Source organism: Dendrobium catenatum, unplaced genomic scaffold, assembly GCF_001605985.2.
Source record: "Dendrobium catenatum unplaced genomic scaffold, ASM160598v2 fragScaff_scaffold_1449, whole genome shotgun sequence".
Classification (NCBI taxonomy): Eukaryota; Viridiplantae; Streptophyta; class Magnoliopsida; order Asparagales; family Orchidaceae; genus Dendrobium; species Dendrobium catenatum.
In genome coordinates this window covers 26,578-46,829 of record NW_021319911.1, presented here as the reverse complement: position 1 = coordinate 46,829, position 20,252 = coordinate 26,578, and the positions used below count along the sequence as shown (strand labels likewise).

The window sequence follows — 20,252 nt, the reverse complement described above, 5'->3', positions numbered from 1 at the left end:
ATGATAAATTTTTTATATACTAATGAGTGAATAATATAAAAAATAAAAAAGTATAAGATATGAAGTGAAATCAAAATATCCCAATAATAAGATAACATAAAATATTGTTCAACTCAAAATTCTATCTTTCCCAAATCCCAGTATTCTTTTCATTAAAATATAATTTTAATTTCCAAAAATAAATAGTAATGACATATCACATAAGAACTCATAAGTCATCAGCATTGTCATCACTAAGGGGTTCTTCATTTGAATCATCATTATGATGAACCGCTCTCTCCCCTTCCTCCTCTCCTATAGAGTCCAATGTCGGGCATTTACTTCAAGATTTATGTAAGTTTTAATATATATAGTGTGAGGCGTAAGCCTCATGCCAGTGAGGCGAGGCGGGCCTCAACTAAGTTGAGGTGCAAGCCTCATAAAAAACCTCGAGGCGTAAGCATCGAGGCATTTTTTACTAGAATTGCGCAAAGGCGGGCCTCAAGGAAAGCCTCATATTGCGCAATTTTAAACCATGGACCCGGGGCCCTCTGAACCGAGTGGTTTTGCTGCCAAATGGCATCATGAAATATTGGTTATGGCCAGAGCTAATACGCTCATTAGTGGCATCAAATCCTTGAGATATCAATCAATAGGATATGATCGATAGGGCACAAATCTCTCTGTTAGCTAAGGTGGTTTTAAATTTGTCCCTTTAGACAAGCGTTCACCCTAGGTCTACAAGGTCCCCTTAGACGAAGCAACCCCTGGCTTTCGACAAGGATCCTTCTGTCAGGTTGGGTCGACTACCTCCTCTGACTAAGTAGATCAAGGACCACGATGGCCCGGGACGATGGAACCATGGGATCTTGATCGAGTCCATCATTCATTCCCCCACCATCTGTTTTAAGTACATGATGGTGAAATTTCTATTTTAAATATCAAATCTTCCAACCCAAATTCCAAATCTAAACCCAACTCTTCAATATCCAAGCCCATGCTACTACTATATGCCTGATACTACGTATTTATGTATACAACATATCTGATTGACAACTAGCCTTAATCGAAAGTTCTCTCTCATTATCGGGAGGGGTAATTAACTATAGGGGCTTGCGCCTATAGGAAACCATAACGCAGATCTTAAAATCCTCGCAAAATGAGGGTGAAATCTCTGGGTTGTGTCTTATCTACAAACCCATCTGCCTTCCAAAATTTACTCCGGAACCTAATTCGTTTAAACTTCCTCGCCAGAAAGGAAAAAAAAAAAGAAAAGCAAAACAGTAGTGGGCGGAGGCTGGGGTCGAATTTTCGGAGCCCACACAAACTTGGCTAGGAGGGGAAGGGGAAGGCAACCGGTATGGTTGGCAGGTGCTTGGACAGAGCAGAAAAAGTAGTTGTCTCATGGGCTTGGGGGTGTGTGTTAGGGTATTTGGGTAATGTTTATTAATATAGTAATATTTAAATATGATTTATAAAACTTAGAGTCACACACGTCAAGTTATGAGGTGAGGTGTGCCTCACAATATGTGAGCATTCACCTCAGCTGAACTTTAGGAGGCATGTGCCTTAATGCATTTTGAGTCCAAATTGCATTAAGGTGTACTTATTGAGATGAATCAATTAAACATGTTGAACGTGCAACTTGATGAATTATCTACTGATATTTCATATGATGAGTGATCAAACTAAAGTTGATTTTGTTTTTAATATTTAATAAAAAATGCCTTAAAATTTTTTGAAGTTTAAAACTCCAACCGCTTGATTAATTCTAAAGTTGCGTAATTTATTAGAACTATTTAAGTCATTAGGTTAGTTTTCTTTAGCAATCATATCTGTCCATATATATATATAGTATTATTGTGTGTGATTTGTTTTATTTTAATTTTTTTAATTAGCTTATTTTTAGGAGTTTAATATTGCTCTTTATTATTATCATTGGAATGAAAGTTAGCGTATTGGTATGTTTCATTTCTTGCTTTATATAATATTAGTCACTTGTATGATTTGTCTAATTTGTTTGAAGATATGTATAAATAGTAATTGTTAATTATGACAATTATAAATATACTATTAATAGGAACAAGTAGTATTTGCAATTTAAACCTGATGACATAATGCTATGGATGAAATCTTAAATGTTTGTACTACAGGTTTTTATGAAAATAAAAATGAGAAAGGCAGGCCATTTAAAATCTTTTTACACAGTATGATAAACTATAAAGATATTCTAATAAGTCCAGGAGTTATTCTAGTCTTTAGTGTACTCGACTAGACTTTATTTCATATGTCTACAGTTACTGTCTTGAATCCCTCTCTATTTCCATCTCATCCTTGTTTATTCACTTACAAAATCATGCTAGAGTTTATGAATTTTGTTTTTAAAACTATCTTAGAGGATTAAATTGTGTCCAGTATTGTTATTGGATTATGGAGTTATTTGTATACTAGCATGATAGGCACATGTGTGATAGTTCATAGATTGCATTGCATCAATTGTTTAACTAGTCGAAGTTGAGTTTTTTTCATGCCAATTAGAATAATGTGAAATATACTTATCGTTATCCTTGGCCAATTAGAATAATGTGTTTACCATTGTTATTTTTATTGTGGATGATTGAGACTTGAGACTGTTCCGTCTCTTTTGTATTGCGGGATTTCTATTGTGGATGACCGAGACTTGTAACTCTTTTTTGTTTATAATCTATGTAAAGTGATCAAAACTGGGGTCAACTTTTGAGAATTGTTTTTCTGTTTATAAATTGTAAGCCTAAGACTCTTAATGACAATTTAGTTTTCTATTTAACCTTGGCTTATTTGGATTTTCTTGATGAAAATTTCAAATTTAGTAGTTCGGAGAGAATCCTATAAATGTATTTGCCTTGAATGATTGCTTAGAATTGAATGAACCTTTGTGGATTACAATTTCGTTTATGCTCATCATCGTTTTAAGAATAATTATAATGATTTTTTTTGTGAAACTTATTTTTTTGTAGATTTTCAATTTTTGTAGGTGCCATAACCGGAGCTATAACTACCCCATTAGATGTGCTGAAAACTAGGTTGATGACACAGGTAAGTTCATTATCTTCTTTTCTAGAACTCTGGATTAGGAAGTAATATGGTTAGTTTTGAATTGGTTGTAGGGTTCAATAAAACATTACGGCGGACTTCTTAGCTGCACCAATACGATTATCAAGGAAGAGGGTCTAGCTGCTCTTTAAGGGCATGATGAATCAAGAATTAGCTTACAGGGAGGTCAGGCCCAATGGAAGTTCACGTCATTATGATAGTGAGAAGCTAGTGAATGACATAGCAAGCAAGAAGGTCACTTGGAAGAATTATGTGATATTTCGAGCATTCTTTTAGAGGGTAGCACCATCCTTTCAAGCTAGAAGAAAAAATTGACATCCCCACTTTTGAATATTCTTTTTTACTCTGGAAAGCTTGACATATGGATGGATAAACTAGTAGCCTTTTCACTAAACCTTTTAGTTTACTAAATGCATATAATATTTATCTTCCTATAAATCATAATATCTATTAATTCTATTGATTTTCATGTAAAAAAAAAATATATATATATATTCTTAGTTCCTATTCTAATTTTAATTTTATAGAATGACTTCTTTACCTACATCTGACCATATTGTGAGAACCCTTGCTTATTTGACACAACACTTGGGTGCCGGTGCAGCGTCTCTTGCACACTTCTCACTGTATTCAATTATACAGTGTATCGGTTCCATGGAACGTCCTAGCATTAACACAGTGAATTAAAAGATTCATGTCATGATTATTCGATAAGTTTATGCTGGCTGTCAACAATCTAACACAACCCTCCATTTTTCTCATCCAGGATTTGAGACCGGACAATGCTAGTTTTTAAATAAATATCTTCTTATATAAATTAATTTTAACTTAGAAATTTTAATTCGAAAGTTTCTCATCCCCAGTTAAAAGGGCTTTCATAGAATTGCCATCATAGTTGGTTTTTTTGTCGCCTCTCATATCCTCATTTGCATCAACTTCCACCTAATATTTTTCATCATTTACTATGTCAATCACCTTTCACCTTCCTAATCAACTAAATCTAATAAGAATATTATTTAAAACAATGATTATAATGACCTTTTGGAATTTATGTTCCATAAAATTTTATACTAATCTTGTTGGTTACTTTATTGATGACTTTTGTTGTTCCTAAACATTTATAAAAAAATTCAATAATGAGATCTTATGTAGTTTTGATAGTAAAACTCTTTTTTCATCATCCACAAATTAATAGTCGTCATCTATAACATATCCTTCATAACCAAGGCATCTTCATACTCGTTCAAAATTTTCTTTTTTCAGATGAAACTCCTGATATATATGTCAAAAATTTCCGGAGGCGTAAGCTTCTTTTCCCTGCATTAAGCTATAGCCTAAAGGTGCTTGGCTGCAAGGAATATAATTTAAAACATTGCAACGCAGCATAGACTTCTTTTTTTGTGTTTGCATGATTCTTCTATCAATAAAATATTAGTTTCTTGGAAGTTTGATGTGTTTATCAGATCATTCTATGGTCTCTAGCGGTTGTTTTACATCAGGTTGTGGAATTAAGACTCATATTAGAAAAGGCAAATAACTATAAAAGTTTTTCTTACATGTTATTCATTTTAATACACTAGTTTGTTTAATGACGGTAGATTTGAGATTTGCGTAAAGGCAGGTGTGGATCAAATTTTAAGTGGCGTTTTCTTTTTGTAACTTGGAGGTTTACTCGTTCTAGATATAGATATATACTCTCCAATTTTGTTAGGTTAAGATTGCAATACGTGAACGCCTCAGAACATCTCAGAACCTGTATTGACAGGATCTCCTTACAGTAAAGTAGATCCCCTATTTCTGCTTTCTAGGCCTGTTTTTCATGACTTCCGGAATGGCTCAGCCTGCAACATCAAAGCATACATTCCTTTAGGCTGCGTGATAATGCTTGTCATCTAAATTCTCGCTCACCTGTTTTCCAGGGTATAGGCCCTAGAGTATTGTGGATTGGAATCGGCGGTTCAATCTTTTTTGGTGTTCTGGAGAAGACAAAGGCATTGCTTGCGCATCAAAATTCCTCCATAGATATAAAATCTGATTCTTTGAAGCAACAATAATTCAAAAATTTTAGTCATTCAGTTGCTGCTTGGATCCGACAGTTCGCTTCTTTTCTTCCCGATGATGGTTATCTTGATATCAGAGGTTTCTCTTGGCAAATATTATGGCATTTCAAGTTATTGATTCCAAATTTTTATTTTGTACTTTACTCTGTTAAGCGAGATCATCAGGTTTGTTTCATTATTCTGCATTGGGATTTATAGGCTTGAGTTTGTTTATGGCACAGTTAAAATTTAGTTATCAGTGGGCATTTTTTAAGCATGCTTTTTTCTGCTTGTTGTGGTTTGCGTGTATGCTAATAGTGCAGCTGGTCTGGTTTTTTGTTCGCTTATAAAATTAGTAGTGGAAGTTCAAGTTATTGATCCCAGCTTTAATATGGTACTTATCTTGAGATCCTCTGTTTGAAATTTCATGGGCTTTAATTAGCCAATTAAAAAATATGGGTCAGAACTTCCATAAATATAAATTGCTATAAACACAAATTCATAGCACATTAGGTTTTGATTGTTTGCGGTTTGTTAAAGTCATATTTAAGGCTTAGAACGCTATTTATATCAACCCAAAACATATTCTCTATAGCCTAAAATTCAATTTGCAAGTGTAGAGGTATTTACCTTGGTGGTTAATTTCAAGTCTTAGGGCGATTTTAATGGCTTTAAACTTCTTTTGGGTTTGAAACTTAATTTTTAATTAATTTCTAGCTTAAATTTCAAGTGATTTGGTGTTTATTTGATCTATCATTTAGTGAACTCTAATTCACATTATATAATTGATCTAGAATTAATATATATATATATATATATATATATATATATATAACTGAATGTTTTAAGTGACTTGGAGCTGATTTGGATCAAAAATTAAAATAGTTTAATTACATAAGTTTTTAATTCAAGTTAATGGGTTGATTTTATAAAAATCATAAATAAAGAAAAATCAAATAAAAATTAAATTGATTTCATCAAGAAATTAAATTTAGAATTTATAAAAAATTAGGCAATTAAAATCTCAAATAAATATAAAAGTTAAAATTTGGTCAATTAAACTAAAAAAAGAAAATAATAATAATAATAATACAAATTGTTTTAAAGTTCAGTTAGAGAATGTATCGTATGTGTTTGATAAAAGCCCACTGGATATAGAATCGTAGTATAAAAGTTAATAACAACGAGGATAGAATACAAATTGCTCGGGAAGATAATTTAAATATATCTGCCATAGGAGGTTAAGGATGTACATGGGAAAATATAACCTTAATTCCACTATCCCATAATGATGTAAAAGGCTAATAGTAAAAGCATTTCCTGCTTTAAAACCTGATTGTAAAGACAACATTTTTATACTCTCAACCAACAAAATAAAAGAAACTGATGTAATCCTTAGTGACCCACCCATTCATGGATGAAATAATAGAATTACCTTTTGACGGGTGTTTTTTTTTTTTTTAATTTTTAAATTTTATTATTATTATTATTATTATGGTGCTTAAATTGTAGAAGTAAATTTGCTAAGCAGGGTTTAACACCATCAAATTATACAAGAGGTGAAGCTCAACAAATTGAGCATTTGTTGAGTACTAAATACTATAAATATACATAAAGATTAAATGTTAACTTTGATACCATATGTCGATTTGATGTTGATAAGTATTTCTGTCATTTCAAATAATTTAGAATATGACGGTCTCTTTATAGTGAATTTTAAATCTTTTAATGAACTATTTTTTAAGAATTTTAGATGATCTTGATGACTCTCAAGTTAAGAATTTATAAATTAAGAGAAATAAATATGGGCAATGATGAAGATTATTATTTGATCTTCATAAGTTCTTCATTGAAAGAAAACAAGGCAAATAAAATGATTGAATTACTTTTAGAAATCGAAGGTTATTTTGCTTAGAGTTTTAAAGGAATTCCTAGATTATCTCTAGTCATTGCAATCCACAAATTATAAATTCAACTTGAATTAGTATTTAAAAATTAGTATTTAAAAATTTCTCTTAATAAAATCATAAACACAACCAAATAATTACCATAGAAATTAAAGTGTGGAAATTAAATAAATAAAAATAATAAGAAAGAACACACCAGATTTTATAATGGTTCAGTCAACTTAACCTATGTCTACTCCTTGAAGCCTCTTCTTCAGGTATTGCACTAAACTTAATGTCTCTCCTTTTTCCCCCGCCATAATGCAGAGAAGCCCATACAAAAACTTCTTTCCACTGACCCCGGTGAGGGAGAGAACCCAACTCCTTTTGATTCTTCCTGAAGCAGGCAGAAAACCTAACTCCTTTTGCTTCCTCCTGAAGTAGGCATAGAACCTCGTTCAGTTGCCGAAGTAGACCTTTCTTGAACCTCCAAGGAACTAGGGGCGATGACTAGATAAGATGAATCAGATCCTTGCTTGGAGCAACCTTTGTGAAACCCCTCATAAAATCTCCCTCATAAGATCCTCTCTCTCTGTCTCCCTTACTCTCCCTCTTCTATTAGCTCTCTCTGGTCAAGATACCAGCAAATGATCTTCTCTTAAGAAAATAAGAGATCTTTTAAATAAGGGCTTCAAATTTGCCCTAATTTGTAAACTAATCGTTAAAGATCATCCAGGATGATCGACTAATCATCCTGTGGGATCAGTTCAAATTTAGCTCAATCAGTAAGGACGATTTAGGATAGTTTGGACAATTAGAAGGATTATTTGTTTAGATTGTCTAGGACGATAATATATCATGCTTTACGATTAGTTCAAGTCATCGAATATCATCCAAACTATCGCCCTGGATGGATGTCTAGATGAAAAAATAACTTGATCATCCAGAATGATCTTACGATTGTGCCGAATGATTAGTTCAAAACATCACATATCATGGAGAACATCACCTTGGATGGGTGTCTGGATGATGAAAAAATAATTAGATTATCAAGGACAATCTCATGATCATATAGGATGATTAGTATAAAACATCACATATCGGCCAGAACATCGCCCTGGAAGAACTAAATTGTCAAGACCAATCTCACGATAATCCAGGATGATGAAGCCATGCTAATTATGGATCATCCAAGAAGAATTAAGATTTGTTTAACTAATCATCCTGGACAATCCTGAGATCATCCAGGATGATATAATCAAGCAGTCAAATCTTAATTACTTTCTTTAATTACCAAACTAATTTAGGCATAATTATAGTGCATCATCCAAGACGATGTCTTGGACGATGCCCTGGATGATGTCCTGGACAATATTCAAAAATAAAACATGCCTAAAAGGTTATGGCGACTGATTCTTTTTGATTTCATCATATCATTCCAAATGATGATAATATCATCTAGGACGATTTGCTTAATCGTAGTTGTCTTAATCAGAATACCCTAACTAGGGTTTCTTTTTTTAACTGATCATCCAAGATGATTTAGGATCGTCCTAGATGATGTGATTGAAAATAGAAAACTCTAAAATAATTTGAATTTTTCCCCTAAGTGTGTATGTGTAAGATTACTTAGCATTAGGACCCACATTATTATAATGGACTCAAGAAAAGGTAAAAGACACTTGACATACATTATAAGTTGACTCAGTCCTAATCTATCCAATCTTGAACCGGTTCGATTTGCAATTTGATTGCGTGGACCTAAAATATTAGTAGGAAAGGAAGCCATAGAAAAATAAAAGTAATAGAAATGTTTTCTATCATCAGACTTATAATTCCTGAAACCAGATTCGCAATAGGAGTGTGTTGTAAGGATGCTAAAGATTGTAGCTTCCATTTCAAGGGTCAACATACTGATGTATGGGTGCATTCATAATTATTTAGATGCTTGAATGATATGCATTGGGTTAAAATATTCTTAGGTTTTATTTAATATGATTTACTAACTAAATATGCAAGTGTATATATTGATCAAGTAATAAAGTCATATGAGAGAGTGTCGATCCCATAAGAAAGTGTTATGCTATAATTCATTTTTTTAATTTATTGTCTATTCTAGCTACAATGTTTATTCTACCAACCAAAAATAAGGATTTTGGATTTTATCTCTAGTTAAATATGTAGCATAAATAAAAAAAATACTAGATGATTAAATGCTTTGGACTAATAACTATAAATTACCTATGTTTTTCTAAGTAGACTCTTATATATTTGATGTGGAATCTCTGTCAAGCTTGCAGGAATTTAAAGTGAGGTTTATGGCCTTTATATAATTATTATAGCTCCATCGAACCTAGAACACAAAACATCTTATGCCTAAGATTGCAAGAGTTCAATTTTAATTCTCCTAATTATTCTAACATTCCTCTGTCAAGAAAATATATCTCAATAAATTTTAACTACACAGATGACCATTATATACATTAGATTAATAATGGGAGATGTTGAAAACATCCATTAATTCTTTTTTTTAAAAAAATTTGCATTGAAAGGATCAAAGAAAACTACTTACAATTGATAAAAGGGTAGCCATCCTTCTTGATCAAATTCATCAAGGTGGACGGTATACTACCAAAAGAAGAACTATCAAACAAAAAATTGCCATCTAATGCCAAAGTAGCACAAAAATCAGCTACTTTGTTACAATTCCTACTAACATGATGAAAAACAACTTTATTAAAATCATTGAGAAAGTAAAGCTTGTTACCCAAGCTCTCCTCTAAATGCCAATTGGTCTTCTTCATAGATTGTTGAATGTACTTAATCACATTGAAGTTGTCACTTTCAATGATGACACCAACACTTTCAAGCATCCATCCTTGAATGAAATCTCGAAGAACAAAAATAGATTCCAATTCCAATTGAGCAATGTCCCAATGCAAAGAATTCCTTCCAAAAGCAAGGAGCACTCTACCTTTACAATCTCTGAAGATGCCACCAATACCAGCCCAGTAATTAGAGAGAAATGAAGAGTCAACATTAACCTTGATCCAATCTAGCGGAGGAGGGTGCCAAGAATTCAAATACTCCCAAGAGAGGTTAGCACCCCAGCTATCTAGAAAAGGATGAAGATTAGAAGAAGCAAAAGAGATAACATTTGCAGCAGCCATAGAAGCAGACATTGTAGATTTCCCATGCTTGACCAGGTTACGGTTTTTCCAAGTCCAAAAAACTGTGGTGCAATACAATCTAACCAGTCCTGGATTGCTGCTACATTACCGTCTAAGTTCCACCAAACATTCTTCAAAAGAATGAAAAATGCTTATAGCAAATCCCCACTCTCTGATTTTGGAAATAATTTCAGTAAAAAACTTGCATCGAACCACAATATGTTCATAATTCTCAGCCTCACAGTAGCCTTTAACACAAGAATCATTAATAGCCAATCTTCTGAATTTAAGGAAAGAGTTAGTTGGAATAGCAAACTTACTTAGCCTCCACCAAAACAATTCTACCTTAAAGTTGAGTTTAAGCTTCTTAAGCAAATCATAAAAACCATCATCAACAACATTGTATCTCTTATTCATTACAGCTTCAAAAGCTAAAGCTAAAATAGAATATCTCGTCAGCTTCTTAACTGGTTCCAGCATATCCCTTCCACCGTCTCTGTCCACTTTTACTTGCTTGATTAGCCAAGCCAAATCCTCATGAAAAAACAATCTCAATTTCATCTCATCCCATCTTCCATCATTAGTTTATAGCTGCTGCACTTTCAAACCTTCTAAATCAACACAATTGATAAAAGTAGGCCAAGAGTTAAAGCTTCTGTCAAGAACCCAGATGTCACCGAGAACATCAATTTCATTGCCATTGCACACTCTCCATTCAACAACATCCTTAAGATACTTACCTCCCTCTAACATAATCTTCCAAGCATTAGAAGAATTATGTTTATAGATTCCATCCAGAATGTTATCAGAATATTTGGCATTAAGAGAACGGTGTAACAAAGAACCGGGATTTTGAATGTAATTCAAAGCAAGTCTAGCTTTCAATGTACCACTCTTAATGATACACGACTGTAAACCAAGACCACCAGCACTTCTAGTCTTACATAATTCATTCTAAGCAACATAGTGTAATCCTCTCTCCCCATTTGATTTGTGCCAAACAAAATTCCTGCACAGCTTCTCAATCTCCTGCAACACTTTTTTAGGAACCACCAAATGCATAATGACAAAATTTGGCAATGTTAATAATGAGGATTTTAAAAGCACAATTCTTCCTCCCAAAGATAAATTTTTCTTTCCCCAAACATTTAATTTCTCCATAACCTGGGCCAAAAGGTCTTGAAAATCAGCCACCTTTAATCTTTTAAGAGACATTTTTATACCCAAATATTTCCAATAATTGACAGACTTAAAACTGAGAATTCTGGTAAGTTTCTTCTTGTTGGCTCTATCAACAGCTTTACCAAAAAGGATTTGAGACTTGTTAGAATTCACCCTAAAACCCGTCCACTTACAAAAGTCCTCAATGATTTTCATCATTTTCCTAGCCAGCCCACATGTTGCTTGAGAGAAGATAAGAACGTCATCAGCATAAAGTAAATGAGTTATTCTAGGTCCCTTAGAAGCCATCTGAATACCCAAACTATGACCCCTTTGTACTATAGCATTAGAAAGGAGTTGAGCACACATAATGAACAAATAAGGTGACAATGGACAACCTTGACGAAATCCACTGCAGGCTTCAATCCATCTGAGCTTCTTCCCATTCAGGATAATAGCAAACCTCACATTCAACACACACTCCATAACAAAACCAGAAAAACCCAAAGGAAATCCATACCATACAAGAATTTGCTGTAAAGCACTCCACCCCATGCTGTCATAATCTTGTTCTATATCAAGCTTAACTGCCATTAAACCCTTCTTATTTCTTGAGGTTTTAAACTTATGGAAAATCTATTGAGTAAGAATGCAATGCTCGGACATTGATCTCCCTGGAATGAAAGCAAGCTGCTCCTCAGAAATCATCTTATACATGAGAGTATTGAGTCTATTCGCAAGCATAGAGGCAACAATCTTGTATGTAGTTTGACAAAGGCTAATAGGTCAAAAATTTGAAGGGACATTCAGATTATTAACCTTGGGGATTAACACAATCAATGTGTCTTTCCAATTCTTATGCATAATACCAGTGCTAAAAAACTTTTTGATTGCTAACCAAGTTGTTTCTCCAACAATGTTCCAGTAGCTCTTAAAGAAAGAAGAAGTGACACCGTCAGCCCCTGGAGATTTGTTGTTACCCTGCTGGAAAACAGCCACCCTGCACTCTTCCATAACAAATTCCGTGTTCAACATCTTCCTATCCAGCTCACTGAGTCTCTGTGATGCTTCAATCTCCGGCCAATCCTTAGAATACAACTACTGTGTTTCCATTTCTCTTAAAAGAAATGCAGAAAAATCTGCTCAATCTGCTCTTCCTCATCCACAATCCGATTGTCCCCATTTTTAATAGCTTAATCAGGTTTGCACTCCTTTTAGCAGAAGCAAAATTATGAAAGAAAGCAGAATTCATATCTCCTTCCTCAATCCACCTAGTCTTGGCTCTTTGGTTCCACCAAGTTGCAAGTCTCTTCAAAGTAACATTTAATTCACATGCCTTCTGCCTAAGAAGACACATGTCATCAACCGAGAAATCAACATCAGACATCTCTTTGGTTTGTAAGTCAAGAATATCCTTCTTCAACTCATCTCTAAGCTTTCACAGGTCAATGCATTTATTCCTATTCCAAAAGAATAGGGCCATCAAAGTCCTTTTAATCTTTCTATGAAGAATCTCCACCTCATCTCCAAAGTCCTTTTTCAACCAAGATTTGTGAACAATACCTCTTGCAGCTGGATAGGATCTCCAAGTGTCCTCAAATCTGAAATGTTTCTCCTTCGTAGAATGCCAAGCTTCCATCCTATATATAATCGGATAATGATCCGACGCCATGCGAGCTAGATGTCTAGCTCTACCAGCAGGAACCAATTGTAAAGAGGCTGAATTTACCAAACATCTATCAAGCCTCTCCCAAATCCTTGAGGAACCATCTTTATTATTACACCAAGTATAACTTGGTCCAATAAAACCTGCATGAAAAAAAATCTGAATTAGTCATAAAACTTTTCATCTCTCTAGGCCCCCTAGAGAAGATGAATATCTTCCCACCCTTCTTCTCTTCCTTCTTAAGAATACAATTAAAGTCTCCCCCCACTAAAGAAGGACCCGGGCCTATCATGTTCTTCTCAAGTATACTCCAAAGATCCCTTCTCTCCACACAACATCTACTCCCATAAACTGTTGCCACTTTCCAGTCTCCAATTAAAGGAGTAGAAAGAACTCCAATAACAGCTTGAGACGAACTTTCTTGAACAACAAAAGAAACTTTGTTTCTGTTCCAAATATTCAGAATACCTCCAGACAATCCCACTACAGGGAGATGAAAAAAGTCCCAATCTCTCCCAATAAGGCAATCTACATCACTTCTATCAATGTTATAGAGCTTAGTTTTCATAATCCCAATAAAAACCACCTCATGATCCCTAACAACTTCCTTCAAGTACAGCGAAGCCTCTCTCTTTCTAGCTCCCCTGCAGTTCCAAAACAACAAAGTCAACATTAATCAGCAAGAGGGGAACTGTCCCGCAAATAGAATTGCCCTTCCCATCCCTTCTCTTCTTTCTATGCTCAGGCTCAACCGGACCCAAAGATCTTAATTCCTTAGCCAACTTAACCTTAATCGAATTAATGTTGAGTACCCCAGTAGACATCTGATCACTCACATTACCTTCTAACAATCTTGAATCCTCAGATTTTCCTCCAAAGTGTTGATTCATCACTTCTCCCTCTTCAACCTCATCAACCTCATTCATAAGAATCTGGAACTTATTTTCCACTTCAACATTAACCTCTTTATCTTTGTTATTGTTAGCCACAACAGAGCCCGCTACCTCCTGATAATCTTACTGAACTCTAACAGAAATTGCTTCCAATTTCTCATGATGATCTGCCATCACTACTTTGTTGTTTACTATCTGCTCCATTCTTGTAGATATACCTTCTCTACTAGCTCTGTTATTTCTATACATTCTATTCTTGAAACGAACATGAATCCATGGACCATAATCTGGTTCTGAAAGTTTCTCAACTGCGGGAATACTAACCACAGTTTCCTGCTTGTTGATCACCTTAGTAGCCGCTTCAACCTTTTTAATCTCAGGACATAAAACCTTGTCATGTCCCACCTTCCCACAATGCAAACAGAGCATATCAATCTTCTCATATTCAACTTGCTGAAAGAATCTTCCAGCAATGCCATCAATCCATACACCCTTAGGAAGGCTATTTTCAAGATTCAATCTTATACAAACCCGAGAAAACTCACGTTTTCCCCATCTAAAAGAGTTTCCATCCACGTACATAGGTACTCCTATCCTAGATGCAATACGGACAATTTTCTATTCGTCCCAACAGTAGAGAGGCAAACAGGGGAGACGAATCCAGACAGGAGCAGTGATCTCCTTGAAAGAATTGGGATTGAAAGATGTCGTCCATTTGTCCATTCCCATAATGTACCCTCCAACATACCATGGACCACCATTGAGAACATCATCCATAGCCTCCTCGCTTTTGAAAGAGCAAAGAATCCAGTTCATACCCAGCGACGTCATATGGAAATTACCAAATTTGTTCCACTGTCTTCTCAATTCAACACTACACATGGGAAATGAAATCATATTGCCCAGGACTTTAACAACCAGCGAGAACTTTAAAACATTGGAATTCATAATCTCCTTTTCCGCATTTAACTTGACTGTAACTCCATCATCCGACATTTCAACTAAGTCGTTGTTGAAAGAAAGCCTGATATGCTGCGGTTTCTTCCACGCTTCCACAAATTCATCCTTCGGATTTCCATTTTCACCATTTCCATCCTTATTAACACATCTCTACACAGAATCAACATCAATAGGTACTTCTTGATCCAGAGTCTCAATATCGGTCGTTAAATTCCGACTCATAACAATCTCCTTGTTGCAAAGAGACTTGATAACTCTCAAGACTAATCCCGCTGATGAAGACGTCTGCAGATTCAAATTCTCAGATGCTAACAATGGTCTAGTATTGACAACGATTCCACCATTCGCACGCTCAAGTAAAGGTTTCTTACCTTTACCTTCAGGATTCAAATCTTGACGAGGCAGAGGCCAAAATCCCTCTCTAATCACAACACCCTTATTCACCACACGATCAGATCCAGTCGATCATCCAGAAGCCATAACAACACCGGAAGAAGGCTAGAAAACCTTCCTCCGATCAACGATCTTCAAACCCGCCATCAGGAATTGCCTGCGAAAATTCGAAATAGGCGAACTTTCTCTCTCTAGAAAATCGCTAGAGCTTCTCTCTCTAAGTATCAATTAAATTCCTTCTGTCACAAGATTCTACATTAGTACTAAGAAATGGTTCACACCATTAGCCCAAAACTAAAGAATTAGCAAGCCATATAATTAAAATAAAAGAATATAGAATTCACTGATTGCATAAACCACATATGACCTTGGAAGATCAAGATGCGATTTGTTCTAATTTCTAACCACGATATTCTAAGTAGGCTATCATTAATCTCATGCCAAGAATCATATGAATAAATGATATATCTCACCTATGGAAGAAGATACCCCTAATTGATAATTATTCGGGCACGATGATAGCGATCGTCGTTGATTGAATTTTTTCCAAAGAGAACTATTTAAAGTTTTGATAATTTATTTTGGGAAATTTGGAACTAAATTTAAATTTAAATTCTAAAGTCGAACAAACCATTTAGAGATGATATACCACCTCAAAAGGTGGAGATAAAATCTCATAACGGGTCAAATTCTGAACTATAGATTTTCTCTAGGGTATCGTAGCCTGATTTTAGGGAGAACCACATACGACCCCAGGAAGATCAAAATGAGGTTCAATCTAAAATAAGACCATGATGATCAAGAGAAGAAGATCATTAATTTCATATTTGGATTGATGTTAACACATGATGAATCTCTTTGAAGAAAGAGAATATCATATGTTAACAATCATATAACTATGATAATAACGATCGTTATGAAGTAGAATTCCCAAAAGAAATATCAAGTGAGTTTCAAAAATTAATTTTGAAAACCAAAGCAAGTTCTAAATTTCCTACGAGCGCAAGCCCTCGTAGCTAATTACATAGTAGGAAGATAAAGTCTCATACAAAAACTCTTGATGGTGAAATTTTATTAAATATTTTCTAAAAGTGAATCAAAGGAATTAAGTTTTGGAATTTCAAAGTGAATGAATCAAAATTGAGCACTTATTAACAAAACCAAGTGAAGAAAAGTAGGAGACTCTTTAAGATTCCATAACCCTTCGGAAGTGCCCCAACATAATCGAAGTGTTGGGCTTTATGTTTTGGATTGAAAGAAGATTTAGTTTTAGTTGAATGTTTTATTAAAAATTTGGGATTATATTCTTAAGGGTTGGGGTCTAATAATCTAAGATTTGCCCCAAATCCTAAATCTAAATTTGGACACTAGATTACAGTTGTCTGAATCTAACTAATGCAGTGCAAAAATCATGACTTACCCTGGCATGGATTGGGGAGCGAGCTAGCCACCTAGTCAATTTAAAATAGTTGAGTTTGGTCATTTTTATGATAGAGTGGTAGGGGCATTTTTATTAAAGTTTTGGAGAGTTGGGGTCGACATCTAGAGATTGTCCTAAGTGGCCCCTTAATTATGTTGGTTAAAAATGTTAATGATAAATGCAATTAAAGCTTAGACTCCTTTAAATGTGTTTCTAATGCAATGCATGCTAGTTGACACATCCAAATTATATATGCTTAAATTTTTTGAAAAAGTCTTTAAAATAGTTTTTTTTAGAAGACTAGACTCTACCCACAGGCAGGGAAGTGACTAAAATAAGGAAAGAAGAAATGCAAAAATATGCATGTGACCCTAGGGAGATCCCTGGCTAATTCCCTAGATTTGTTATCTTTCTAGATTAAGTAACTCCTAAATTTTTAAACTTTTAGTTATATTTATAAAACTTTTCACACCCTCATGAGCCTCATGTATCTAGGCTAAAATAAGAGTGATACATAAATGTCAAAAAAACTAAGAAAAATAGGTAATTCTATATGCAATCACATCAACACATGAAATATAAATGAATTAATTAATAAATGTCAATAGGCAAATTACCTTGCTTATTAAAACCCAGGATCTAGAGAAAGTAAAGCGGTCGGGCACCACTGATAATAACCTAGATTCTAATCCTAATAAAGATGTAAGTGATTTTGAGTGGGATACTCTTCGTCTTTAATTCTTCAATCTTCTTCTCCTTCAAGCTCCTTGGATCCTTCATAGCAGGCTACCCAAATTGAAAAGAGGGCTCTTCCTTTAAGGGGAAGGCCACTCTTTTCACTTTAGGTGTGAAAAGATGATCTAAATTTAGACTTCCAAATAGAAAAGGGATATCCCCCTTAGGGGTATCCTTTTCTCTTTAGAATCCAAGCTTTAGATTTATGTATTCCAACTCAAAATACAAATTTCACAACAATTAATATTTTACACAAATTATATTTGATATGAAATAAAAATTATAGACTCTCCTGTAAGTTTATCCTAAGCATTTAGTAAATAAGAATATATACCAAATAGTTATATATATGTGCAGAAAAATAAATAAACACATTAGCCATGCTCTTTTTATTACTTGAGGGCTTAGCAGCTGAAGCACCTGCAACAAGCACATTTATTATTAATTTTTATTTAGCTCTCTTTTTGTTGTCTTGCATGAGCATAGCCACATGTAGAAAACTCAGTGAACATCCATATTGTTCCTATCCTAAGGTTAATCTAGTTGCCAAACACATCAATCATCCATAGAGTGTAATTAAAGTAAGCAAACATAGCAGACAATTTAATCCACAACATGCAGTAAAATTTCAAAAAATCTGGCACACAACAGAAAATTAAATATCGGCCTTGCCTAGATTTAGAGTCAGTTATCCTAGCAAACTATCTAAAGTGTATGTAGAAGGTCGGGTGGCTAGGATAGGTCCTAGGCTGGGTAATTAATTAGAGTTGTCTAAGGTTTGAATTTGTTAATGCTTAAAGGGAAGTTTATGTTGGAGTTTAAGTATTAACATGTTAAAAATTAATTTTGATATATTTTAAAGGTTAAATGATTACTATCTTTGTTTCAAACTGAGGCTATGAATTTTATTTTATCTTCCTTGGGGCTAAGCTAATAGCCTCGTAGGCTTGGATTACCTAGTAGTAATTGAGGTTGATTTAATAGGTTATGATTAAAGGTGGAATTATATTTAATGTTTTGATTATTGACTGATTTTAGAGGGTTGGTTGATTATTTTATTAATCAAGTCAGAAAATTTTGAAATTTTAATAAATTATTGGATTTATGAATTATCTAAATGTGTTAATTATGAGGTTAAAAGTTGACTTTTAAAATTAAAGTTAATCCTAAAGGTTTCAAATTTTTAATAAATATTAGACCTAACGATGAGTTGTTATACTATTATCATTCTCAATTCGAAGTTTTATGAAAAGTTATGAATTTCTGAAGTTTTAACCCGATTTTGACCTAAGTTTGATTAAATTGTTGACTTTTTGATCAGATTTTGGAGGTTTGATATTTTTAGAAAATAATAGATTTTAATTAGAGTCATTAGCCATTGAGTTTGATTGATTTATAATTTTCTATAATTAGTTATGATGTTATGAAATTTAGGTATTTATTGAATTTTTTAATTGTTATAATTAAGAGGCCCTTTTAATGATTTGAGCCCAAACAAGTTCCAAACTCCTTGAAATCACCTCCAAAGCTTAGAAAAGATCTATGGAGAGATCAGCAAGTGTTTAAGAAATTTTTGAAATTTTTTTAATTATTTTTAATTAATTAAATTAATTAAATATTAATTTTCACTTAAATTATATTAAGGTTATACTTGATGTCAAATTAAAGGAGTTTTAATTTTAACTGATTAAGGGTTGAATTATGGTCAATTAGAGGTATTATAGGAATTTTTTGAATTTAAAATTGATTTATTAGAATTTAATAAGGCTAGAGGATTAATTAAGGGATTAATCTTAAGTAAATTAATTAGGAAGCCTAATGATTTCTAAAAATTAGTGAGATAATCTCTATAGAGGGGTGATATTACTAAGTTTATTTGGTCAAAATCTCAAGCCAAGAGAACATATACCCTAATTGTCATAAATTTTCTAAATTTTCTACACAAGTCCTTAATTTTAGTCGTTAAGGGTGTCACTAAGTTGTATGGAATTGAATCAAGGTTACTAACCCTTACATATCACATATATAAATACACAAGCATAGCACTCAAGTCCTTACTAGAGCTCAATCTTTCTACAAAAAGTATTAAAGGCAGCTAGAGGCTTCTTCACCTGCAAAATGAAACAAAAAGAAAGGCTATACCTACAAAAAGGATAGGTTATATAATGATAGAAAAATAAATGACAGTTAAGAAACAAAAAAAAGGAGCAAATAAAGCTCCCAAAGTAGCCAATCTTGGAACTCAGACTTAAAGAGCTCAGAGTATGCATAATAACATAAGCTTCATTTGGGAAATCCACATGCCACTCAATCCTACCTTTAGGATAACCCAACACCAACTTGAAAAAACCCATCCAACAAACCAAATTGCCCCTAGAAAGAAAGCACTGATTACCCAAAATATCAACATTTGAAGTCCTACTAATCCACCAAAACCAAAGAAGCAGCCTGTAGAACATCACCCAGGTAAAAATGAACCAGAGTCTGCATTTTACACCCAACCAACAACACGAAGCAGTAACCAGGTGAAACCAATCAAACCAACAACAACACAAACAAAATAAGTCAGCCCAGTCATCATCACTTAGAAACCTCCAATACCCCACATACTGAAAGTAGGAGAGAAACAATGGGACAAGCCATCAGCTATAAACCCCAAAAAATCATGGCTCAAGTCCAAATTAACCAAGATACTAGCTAAAAATGGGAAAACAGAATGCTGGTAGTAAATAAATTAAAAAAACCATGGGTCTTAAACATTGCAACCAACTCAGGGATAAACAGAGAAACACCAATGCATAAGTTACCCAAAATCCAAAACATTAGAAGCCCCACTAATCCACCAAATCCAAAGAAG

The 20,252-nt window shown here is 33.9% G+C and overlaps 2 protein-coding genes across 4 annotated transcripts in view; one reads left to right on the top strand and one right to left on the bottom strand.

Moving 5' to 3' along the window:
• Positions 1 to 5,485, top strand: part of LOC110095246 (S-adenosylmethionine carrier 1, chloroplastic/mitochondrial) — an 86,086-nt gene extending 80,601 nt beyond the window's left edge. For 2 of the 3 annotated variants that reach the window (XM_028700119.1, XM_028700118.1), the window contains exons 10-12: positions 2,993 to 3,054; positions 3,126 to 3,204; positions 4,992 to 5,485. In XM_028700119.1, coding sequence (XP_028555952.1) covers positions 2,993 to 3,054; positions 3,126 to 3,203 — 140 coding nt within the window. In that variant the 3' untranslated portion in view covers position 3,204; positions 4,992 to 5,485. Of the gene's footprint in view, positions 1 to 2,992; positions 3,055 to 3,125; positions 3,205 to 4,983 lie in introns of all 3 variants that reach the window. The other variant, XM_028700120.1, reaches the window with a different exon arrangement.
• Positions 5,486 to 11,964: 6,479 nt separating this feature from the next.
• On the bottom strand, positions 11,965 to 14,469 carry LOC110106723. Its single transcript, XM_020836703.1, has 6 exons — positions 14,015 to 14,469; positions 13,244 to 13,638; positions 12,848 to 13,137; positions 12,665 to 12,763; positions 12,227 to 12,426; positions 11,965 to 12,106 (listed from the first exon to the last, which is right to left on the bottom strand). The coding sequence occupies exons 1-6, from the start codon at positions 14,467 to 14,469 to the stop codon at positions 11,965 to 11,967; spliced, it is 1,581 nt and encodes a 526-aa protein (XP_020692362.1).
• Positions 14,470 to 20,252: the final 5,783 nt, after the last annotated feature.

Excerpts from the sequence above, each read along its gene's own strand:
- LOC110106723 (XM_020836703.1), bottom strand. The coding sequence starts at position 14,469 with ATGTACGTGGATGGAAACTCTTTTAGATGGGGAAAACGTGAGTTTTCT. Across the intron at positions 13,639-14,014 it reads GCAATTTCTGTTAGAGTTCA|GGGAGCTAGAAAGAGAGAGG; the intron begins GTAAGATTATCA and ends TTGGAACTGCAG. Across the intron at positions 12,107-12,226 it reads ATTGTTGGAGAAACAACTTG|CCTTTGTCAAACTACATACA; the intron begins GTTAGCAATCAA and ends TTGACCTATTAG.